This window comes from Colobus angolensis, unplaced genomic scaffold, assembly GCF_000951035.1.
Source record: "Colobus angolensis palliatus isolate OR3802 unplaced genomic scaffold, Cang.pa_1.0 Scaffold183, whole genome shotgun sequence".
Lineage (NCBI taxonomy): Eukaryota > Metazoa > Chordata > Mammalia > Primates > Cercopithecidae > Colobus > Colobus angolensis.
The window spans coordinates 5,542,667-5,553,149 of NW_012114966.1; the positions used below are offsets into that span (position 1 = coordinate 5,542,667).

The 10,483-nt window shown below is 39.5% G+C and overlaps 1 protein-coding gene across 2 annotated transcripts in view; it reads right to left on the bottom strand.

Annotated features, from left to right (window-relative positions):
• Window positions 1-10,483, bottom strand: part of PRELID2 (PRELI domain containing 2) — a 70,506-nt gene that overhangs the window by 51,765 nt on the left and 8,258 nt on the right. For both annotated transcript variants that reach the window (XM_011939765.1, XM_011939764.1), the window contains one exon: window positions 9,775-9,935. In XM_011939765.1, the coding sequence (XP_011795155.1) occupies window positions 9,775-9,935 (161 nt within the window). The remainder of the gene's footprint in view (window positions 1-9,774; window positions 9,936-10,483) is intronic.

Genomic DNA, 10,483 nt, shown 5'->3' on the forward strand with positions numbered 1-10,483 from the left:
TTTGTATTTTTAGTACAGATAGGGTTTCTCCATGTTGCCCAGGCTGGTCTGGAACTCCTGGGCTCAAGCAATCCACCTGCCTTAGCCTCCCAAAGTGCTGGGATTACAGGCATGAGCCACTGTGCCCGGCCCCTTCATCAAGTCTTGACACACTGCCATGGCCCAGCTATGCCCAACCACTCTGCCCAGGAGAGGGTGGGCCAAATGGGGTCCTAAAATGGTTTTTATGCAACAAGGCTATAAGTACCTGGAAACAAAGAGCCAGCCTCCAACCTACCCATGGGCCTAGGCAGGGCCCTGTGAGAGCTTTTGCTTTTCCACCTTTCCCGGCCTCCCGAAGTGCTGGGATTACAGGCGTGAGTCTCCGTGCCTGGCCCGGCTGGGCACTTTTATTGTCAAAAATAAGCATCAGAGGATAAGCAGAAGCTTTTAGACGTGGAAAGCTACGGACATGTCCATTGAGATGCTGTGTTGAGTGTAGAAGAATAATCTTGTTACATTTGAGGAAAAACCCAGTTCCACAACATCATGAATAGAATAGGTTCCCACTGATAGTAGTAACTTGAAGATACTGGAAAGTTTTTACTTAGCATAAAAACACATATGCTGAAAGAGTAAAGCCAAAGAAAATACTTTTACAAGGTCATTATCTTTCAGAATTACATTGCAGTACTTGGATAAAGCAAATGTCAATTACTGAAACCAAATCAAATGCATGTCAATTATATTCCCACATGGTATAACAAATACCTATTAAAAGGAAAAGGGTAATAAATAAGAACCAGAAACTAACAAATAAATATATTTTAAAGAACAGACACAAACACAAAATGATAAGAAATTAACAAACATATCTCAGAACATAAGGTTTTGGAGGGTAAAAACCATGACTTTTTCTTCCTTCTGAAAAGTCTAAAATAATACACTTCCTTCTCCATTTTCAAAGTAAATGCCTGCGTCCTGCTCTACATAATAAAGCATATTCCCACAAAAGCTGACTTTAATTTTTTCCTCTTTTCAGATTAAGATTCACTTATCTTTTTTCTGATTTGGCCCAAGTGTCTTAAGGCAAAGCAGAGCACGAGGATGGCATCTCTCATTCTACACACTCAAGCAGTGCATCAGAGGACCCTATGTGACGCCCCTGAATCTACAACTGCCAAGATCATTGCATGAACCTAGAAGAAAACCAGAAATGTGAGCAGATTCAGTCCATGCCAAGTGCTTGCATTGACCCTGAATACTATTCTCTCCAGAGCTTAAATTTCTTTTTTTTTAATTTTTTTTATTATACTTTAAGTTCTAGGGTACATGTGCATAACGTGCAGGTTTGTTACATATGTATACTTATGCCATGTTGGTGTGCTGCACCCATCAACTCGTCAGCACCCATCAATTCATCATTTATATCAGGTATAACTCCCAATGCAATCCCTCCCCCCTCCCCCCTCCCCATGATAGGCCCCGGTGTGTGATGTTCCCCTTCCCGAGTCCAAGTGATCTCATTGTTCAGTTCCCACCTGTGAGTGAGAACATGCGGTGTTTGGTTTTCTGTTCTTGTGATAGTTTGCTAAGAATGATGGTTTCCAGCTGCATCCATGTCCCTACAAAGTACAAAGGACGCAAACTCATCCTTTTTTATGGCTGCATAGTATTCCATGGTGTATATGTGCCACATTTTCTTAATCCAGTCTGTCACAGATGGACATTTGGGTTGATTCCAAGTCTTTGCTATTGTGAATAGTGCTGCAATAAACATACGTGTGCATGTGTCCTTATAGCAGCATGATTTATAATCCTTTGGGTATATACCCAGTAGCGGGATGGCTGGGTCATATGGTACATCTAGTTCTAGATCCTTCATGTCTAAAACACCAAAAGCAACGGCAGCAAAAGCAAAAATTGACAAATGGGATCTAATTAAACTAAAGAGCTTCTGCACAGCAAAAGAAACTACCATCAGAGTGAACAGGCAACCTACAGAATGGGAGAAAATTTTTGCAATCTACTCATCTGACAAAGGGCTAATATCCAGAACAAAGAACTCAAACAAATATACAAGAAAAAAACAAACAACCTCATCAAAAAGTGGGCAAAGGATATGAACAGATATTTCTCAAAAGAAGACATTCATACAGCCAACAGACACATGAAAAAATGCTCATCATCACTCGCCATCAGAGGAATGCAAATCAAAACCACAATGAGATACCATCTCACACCAGTTAGTAGAATGGCAATCATTAAAAAATCAGGAAACAACAGGTGTTGGAGAGGATGTGGAGAAATAGGAACACTTTTACACTGTTGGTGGGATTGTAAACTAGTTCAACCATTATGGAAAACAGTATGGCAATTCCTCAGAGCTTAAATTTCACTCTGGAACTAAAACACAAGGTTCCCAGTCCCATGCCTCTCAAATTGAGGCACTCATAGCCCCAAAGATGAGTACTGAGGGAATACAAAGCCCAACATGAACACATTTCTGCAGTGTAACAGTAAATCATTACAAACACTGCTTCTATATTAAATACACACTGAGAATTAGAACCAAAAGTTATCAGAATTTTTAAGATTATGAAAATAACAATTGTGAAAGTAATAATACAAAACACTAATATCTGCTGACCACTATGGGCTGGCACTATTTTAAGCTCTCTCTAGGTACAACTTCATTTAATTCATACAACCACCCTCTGGGAAAGGGTTATCATCCCCAACATACAGATGAAGAAACTGAGGAGTAGAGACGTGACACAAATTGTACAAGGGCACATAGTTACAGTTTCAGAGGCAGAATTCTTCTCTTTCCTCTTTTTTTGTTTGAGACAGAGGTTGTATTAGTCCATTTTCATGCTGCTGATAGAGATATACCTGAGACTGGGTAATTTATAAAGGAAAGAGGTTTAATGGACTCACACTTCCACAAGGCTGAGGAGGCTTCACAATCATGGTGGAAAGCAAAAGGCATGTCTTACGTGGCAGCAGTCAAAAAAAAAAAAAAACCGCTTGTGCAGGGGAACTCCCCTTTATAAAACCATCTGATCTTGTGAGACTTATTCACCATCACAAGAACAGCACGGGAAAGACCTGACCCCATGATTTAATTACTTCCCACTGGGTCCTTCCCATGACATATGGGAATTGTGTGAGCTACAACTCAAGATGAGATTTGGGTAGGGACACAGTGAAACTATATCAGGGGTCTTGCTCTGTTGCCCAGGTTGGAATTAAATGGCAGGATCACAGCTTACTATAGCCTTGACCACCCGGGCTCAAGCGATCCTCCCACCTCAGCCTCCTAAGTAGCTAGGACCACGGGCATGTGGCACCATGCTCGGCTAATTATTATTTGTAGAGACAAGGTCTTGCTATGTCGCCAGGCTGGTCTCGAACTCCTGGCCACAAGATCCTCCCACTTTGGCCTCCCAAAGTTCCGGGATCATAGGTATGGAGCCACGCCTGGCCCAGTGGTAGGATTCTAAACACAGAAGCCTACTCAGTTACTGTGGCATAGGACATGAGAGAAGAGACCCTGTGCAGGCCTGGAGGGAGTCAGGTTGGCTGTGTAAATAAAGCAGATCTGTAAATTACTAGACAAAGTAGTCAGACATAGAAAAATAAGAGACTATGAAGCTGCCTTAGGTCTTGCTGGCTTTCCAATTCCTGGTTCCTATCCCTCAGGAGGCCTGATCACTGGTACAGAAATATCCCTGTAATAATCTGCAGTAGTGAGTTTCCATTACTTCCAAAGCGAAATAAAGACAATGGGCAACGTGATGCCAAGAAAACATGAAGAGGAAAAAACGTGTGCAGAGTCCCCTTCTACTACGCCCCAACTATTTCTGTTCAGGTGCCTACCCACCCCCATGCAGCCCATGTGCTTCAGAGGGAGATGACCTCACCCCCTGCTCCAAGGGCAGATCTTGACTGGATCGGCCAATACACCCATATCATTCCTCTGAACACGCTGATTGGTCTGCGGGAGCAGGTGTCCTAAGTTGACTCAATCAGCATCAGGGGAAGGGCTTTTTTCCTCACGGCTAGGAGACAGGTTCCCTCCTCGACATAGCTCTTTCTCTCACTAAGTGGACAAATTAGTATGCTGATTTTAGATGCTGTTGACAGTCATGAGGAATCCAAACTTGAAAAAAAAAAGTTGACATACAAAGGTAGAGCCAAAAGAATAAGAGCTATAGAAATACTGCCCACTTGGCTATGAGATAATGCAGTTACTTAGTGAGAGGAAGGGCAATATCGCTGCCAACCGCTTAGATTCGAAAGCCAAACAGCCCATGTTTGAATCTGGTGCTGCCATTTACTGGTCATCCTACCTCGAACAAGTTACTTGACATCTCTAGCCTCAGTTTGTAAAACAAAGATAATAGTTCCAACCTCACATGGTTATTATGAGGATTAAATACAGACACACATATACACATACACATATACATATATACATTGAGTACTTAAAGCAGAGCCTGCACATAGTAAACACATGTAAGGGATGGCTGGTATTGGCTGAGTCAGGGTTTCTGCTACTTGCAGCACAAGGCAGCCTAACTGATACAGAAGGAGGGATAAAGTAAGTACAGGAGGGCTTCTCTGAGGCATGGAGTGCTAACCTGGGTTCTGGGAGAGTCAGATGAGTGAGAAACAGGACATCACCCTATCTTCCCATACCTATTATGGAGAGAAGAGAAATTCCATTCCATAAAAACTACAGGAAGACAATGTCGTACACAATTAGTGAAGGAAGAAAGCATATTAGAGCTATCCAGTTGTAATAGTACAGATGGGGAAAGTCCAATGTAGTTTTCTCACCCAAGAAGGTGCCACAACTGTAGAGATGTCAGTGGGAAGCCAAAATCAGAACTATGTGAAGAGGACATAGAGCAAGGCTTAGTTTCTAAAGGAAACTTGTTTTGAGCCCATCTCTGAATTGAGCCAACAGGCCATGCACAGGGACAGAGTGACATCTGGTTTCTAGTCACACACCCACACCTGCTAACCAACACACAGCTTGAAAGTCTAATTTTACACTTAGTAGCCCTGACAGCTTTTTTATTCCCTTAAAAAAAAAAATTGTCCCTATTCTGGGTGCAGTAACTAGCCATTACTCTCATATTTCCTTAGCAAAGGGAAGAAATTAAAGTAATAATGAATCTTTCTTGGATGCCCCCATCCCATGCCATTGCCTATTTATTTAGAATGTCTGCCTAAATGCCTTTCTAAATGCATATCAAGAGCTAAGGAAACATAAGTTCTCTAGAATGTGGATCCCAGCTTTCAGCATATCAGCCCCTACTCAGAAACCTTTGTGTGGCTGCTTGTTGCTGAAGGGACAAAATCCATCCTTCATACCTGGGATCCAAAGCACTCTACAGAACAAGATAAACCTACCCTTTGTAAATGTTCGTATTCCTGCCGCACCACTGTGCTCAAAGTGGAGTCTACCATACCTGCATTTGTATCTTGGTTTAACAATCTACTGACTGTATCACCTTGGGCAAGTTATTTAACCTAAGCCTCAAAAGAATGCACATGAAGGATATAGCTTTGACCTTGACATAGTAGGCATCAATAAGGGTTAGCCTGCTGTGTCAATGATAGAAAAGGTAGTATTTTGGAGAGGATTGGTATTTAAAAAACCAAAGAGAGAAAAAAAAAAACATAACTGGTCAAACCTTCTTATACAGGAGTCTGGTCATATGTTCCAAAATATAAAATGCATATAACCTTTGACCAAGAAATCTCACTTTGCTCAATCTACCTTAAATGGTAATTGAATAAGTGGGAAAATATGTAATCATAGAGATTTTCATCACAACACTGTTTGTAAGAGCAAAACCAATCTAAGTATCAAATACGAATGGACCAAGAAAATCATGTAAACAGACAGTATCTCCAGGTATGATAATACTTCCTTTTTTTCTCAGAATTGGTTAATATTTTTACAAGACACGTGCATTATTGTTTCTAGAATCAGAATGACTATTTTAAAATACTTTTTGAAAAACACACAAAGAAAAACTGTTCCTAAAGGATATCCTCCCTGGATTCTCAGAGCTAATTGTCATTTTACATATCACGGATGAAGGTTTAGTTTACCTTTTAGGACTAGCTAATAGCTCAAATATGTGCAAAAATTAAGGCTAAAACGAAGTAGATGAAATGATTTTTTTGCACAAAATCAGCCAATTCCATCCTTTTGCTATTTCTACATACAAAGAAAGGAGCTCTATTTTCTGGCCACAGCCTTTACACTTAATCCCAAACATCTATGCCCTATGTGAAACTCTTGTCATGAGAGAGACTAAGACAGAAAAAATAGTGGGTGGTTCCGAGCAAGCCCACCTCTGATGCTAGTAAGACATAGCTTTCACACCCACTCAGCGGGCTGCTGCAGCATCCTACAGTTATCACTACAGGACCAAAGTTATGGAGAGCAGTAATGATTTGGACAAGTGATTGGGCTTAAGAATGGATTTTAGATTTTTGGTTTATAGTTGTTTGGGCTTGAGGGCTTTATTGTTTCCATAAAATGATAAGTATATAATAAAAAATTCAAACCACACGGAACAATAACAAAAAACACAGATAATTATCCAGTTCACAGCAACCACAGTTCACAGCAATCATCACTGTTAGCATTTAGTGCTTATATTTTGCTTATTTTTAAACATGTCTCAAAAAAATTAATCATCTTTCACCCATTATACTGGCAAAAGTTAAAAAGCATGTGAATAAGTGCTGACAATGTTGTAAGGGAATGAGCCCTCTCATGTGTTGTTGATCAGTGTAAAATGTGCACATTAACACATTGGAAGGCAATGTGGCAAAATCTGTATGTTATGACTGCATGTCGGTACCCTCCCCCGCCACCCCCAATTCATGTGTTGAAACTTTAACCTACAATGGGATGGTACTAGGAGACTGAGTCTTTGGGAGGTAGTTAGGTTTTCATGGGGTCATAAGTTAGAGACTGCATGATGGGACTGATGTCCTTATAAAAAGAAACCAAGACTAGAACTCACTCTATCCACTATGTGAGGCAATGATGAGGAGGCAGCATCTGCAAACCAAAAATACAGCCTTCACCAGACACTGGAAAGGCCAGTGCTTAGACGGTGGATTTACCAGCCTCCAGGCCTGTGAGAAATTAACGTTTACTGTGTAAGTCACCCAGTTCATGGTATTCTTGTTATAGCAGCCCAAACTAAAACACTATATAAACTAATAAAAGTAGGCATGTCCTGAGAATCAGCTATATAGTTTTCTGTATTGAGATATAATTCACTTACCATAAAATTCACCCTTTTAGGGTACACAATTCAGTGAGGTTTAGTATATTCGTAGAGTTCTGCAACCATCAACACTAATTCCAGGACATTTTTATCACCCCAAAACAGAAACTCCATACCCACTGGCAGTCACTCATCACTCTCCTCTCTCCCAAACCCATGACAACCAATAATATACATTCTGTCATCATGGATTTACACATTCTGGACTTTTCAAATAAATGGACCCATACAATATGTGGCCTTTTATAACTGCCTTCTTTCATTTTGCATATTTTCAAAATGTGTCCATGTTTAACCATGAATCAGCACTCCATTCCTTTTTATGGCTAAATAATATTCCATTTTGTGAATATATTACATTGGGCTATATATTTATCAGTTGATAGACATTGGTTTGTTTTGACATTTTGGCTATTATAATACTGCCATGAAAGTTTTGTACAAGATCCTGTGTGGACATATATTTTCTCATTTCTCTTGAAGTACCTAGGAGTGAAATTGCTGGGTCAAATGGTAATTCTATGTTTAACCTTTTGAAGCTCTGAAAAACTGTTCTCCAAAGCAGCTGCACCATTTTATATTCCCATAAGAAATATGTAAGGGTTCTAATTTCTCCACATATCCACAACCAACACTTGTTATTGTGTGTCTTTTTTTTTTTTTTTTCCTGAGACAGAGTCTCACTCTGTTGCCCAGGTTAGAGTGCAATGGTGCGATCTCGGCTCACTGAAACCTTCGTCTCCTGGGTTCAAGTTATTCTCGTGCCTCAGCCACCCATGTAGCTGAGACCATAGGCGTGCGCCACCACACTCACCTAATTGTTGTATTTTTAGTAGAGATGGGATTTTGCCATGTGACTAGGCTGGTCTCAAACTCCTGGTCTCAAGTGATCGGGCTGCCTTGGCCTCCCAAAGCACTAGGATTACAGGCATGAGCCACCGCGCCGAGCCTGTTTTTCACCTTCTTGACAGTGTCCCTTGAAACACAAAAGTTTCTAATTGATGAAGTCAATTTTATCTATTTTTAATCTTGCTGCTTAAATTTTTGCTATCATATCTAATAAATTACTACCTAACCCAAGATCACAAAGATTTATACCTACGTTTTCTTCTAAGTGTCTTATAGTTTTAACTCTTTCATTTAGGTATTTGATCTATTTTGAGTTAGTTTTGTATTCTACACGAGGTAGGGAATCTAACTTCATTCTTTCATATGTGGATATTCCAGTTATCCCAGCACCATTTGTTGAAAGAAATATTCTTTCCCCATTGATTGGTCTTATAATATTAACGGTTTTATACCTATCTAAAATGTTCTATAGTTTAATTGTGGCAGTGGTGACACAACTACCTGTTTGTCAAAACTCAAAGAACTATACACTAAGAAAAGTAAGTTTTATTGTATGCAAATAATATCTCAATAAACCTGATATTTAAAAATTCTACTTTAGGCCAGGCACAGTGGATCACACCTGGAATCCTAGCACTTTGGGAAGCTGATGTAGGAGAATCACTTGAGCCCAGGAGTTTGAGACCAGCCTGGGCAACATAGTGAGACCCCATGTCTACAAAACAAATTTGTTTAATTAACTAGGCATGGTGATACATGCCTGTAGTCCCTGCTTCTCGGGAGACTGAGGTAGGAGGATCACTTGAGCCAGGAGGTTAAGGTTGCACTGAGCCACGATCATGCCACTGCACTCCCACCTAGGTGACAGAGCGAGGCTGCATTTTAAAAAAAAAAAAATCTACTTTTGATAAACAACTCATATGTAACATAAAGGATCACATACAAGGAACATACGCTTCACAAATATTATAGTATTGTTTGTAAAAAAAAGAACTTAGATACCATCTGTCTATCAAAAAAGTAGTAGCTATGTAAAATGTCATACAGTCACAGGATTGAATTATATGCAATAAAGGAATAAGCCAGATATATATACATATTTATATATTTATGTGTATATTTATATATATTGTTCATATATATTTATATATCACATGGTTTAAGCTCAGAAACATTCCATTAAGTTAAAAAAAGTACACAATTTACAAACTCACAATTTACAAAATAATTTATAATTTATAATATATGTTTAAAAATGTATACAAAATCATACTATACAGACTCTATGAGTATATATGTAGGTATCTAAAGGTATCTCTTTAAGGTCTGGAAGAATATCCAGCAAACTGATAACACACACTACTTCTCAAGAGGGTGAAAAAGACACCAGGATTGGGAGGGATGGTCAGATGGGAGTTGAACCCTATCATTTTCTGATCTCCCCTCCAAAACATTCATTAATTACTGTGATTTAAAAATTAATAATGTGGAATTCATACGAGTTATAAACAGAGGTCATAAGTATAGAACCATAGATTTTGAATGTATGTACTCATGTGTCCATCCCTGCATCCAAAACACACACACACACACACACACACACACACACGAGTCTTACCAATTTGGGTTTTCCATACTTTCCCGGAAGACAGACTCTTCCTTCATGGATGCATATTGTGTCCACGTAAGGCAGTGACTCCGTATAGCCATGTTTCTTTCCCGAGGATTGAGCCATGACTCCTCTTCTAATTGGATATTAGGTACTTTCAAAATGCTCACCTGTCCGACAGAAAGAGAATGGCTTTCTCAATTTAGGAAGAGCAGGCTACATAATGACCACATCCAGAGTTACTCTCAGTCTTGGATAACCAAGAGGACAAGTAATCCTGATATATGGATGATGGCTCACCAGTGGCTGTACGTTTTTGATAATCAAACATACTATGACCTTACTAAGTGCTGGTGAGGACATGCAAATGACCCAGGATTTATGTATGTAGGCTATACAGTCCCTGGCCTAATTTCCCTAACTGCTAAACACTAAGCAAATTATCAGCCTCCTTCGCATCTCCTCTAGGGCTGGTTATGGCCTTCTTAAATTGATGGATTCTAATCGAGCCCACTTACAGGCTTACATGCAGAACAATATTAGGTAAAATATTTTCCTCATTTTAAACTCTGCCCAATACGTAGAAATGTATGGTTTCCTAGGTGAAGACATGGAAAACTACAAAGGCAGAATTGTACAAGTCAGAGGTGTCCTTAAATTATTTAAGAATTGAGATACAAGACAAAGTTGAATGCCTTTTTTTTTTTTTTTTTTTTTT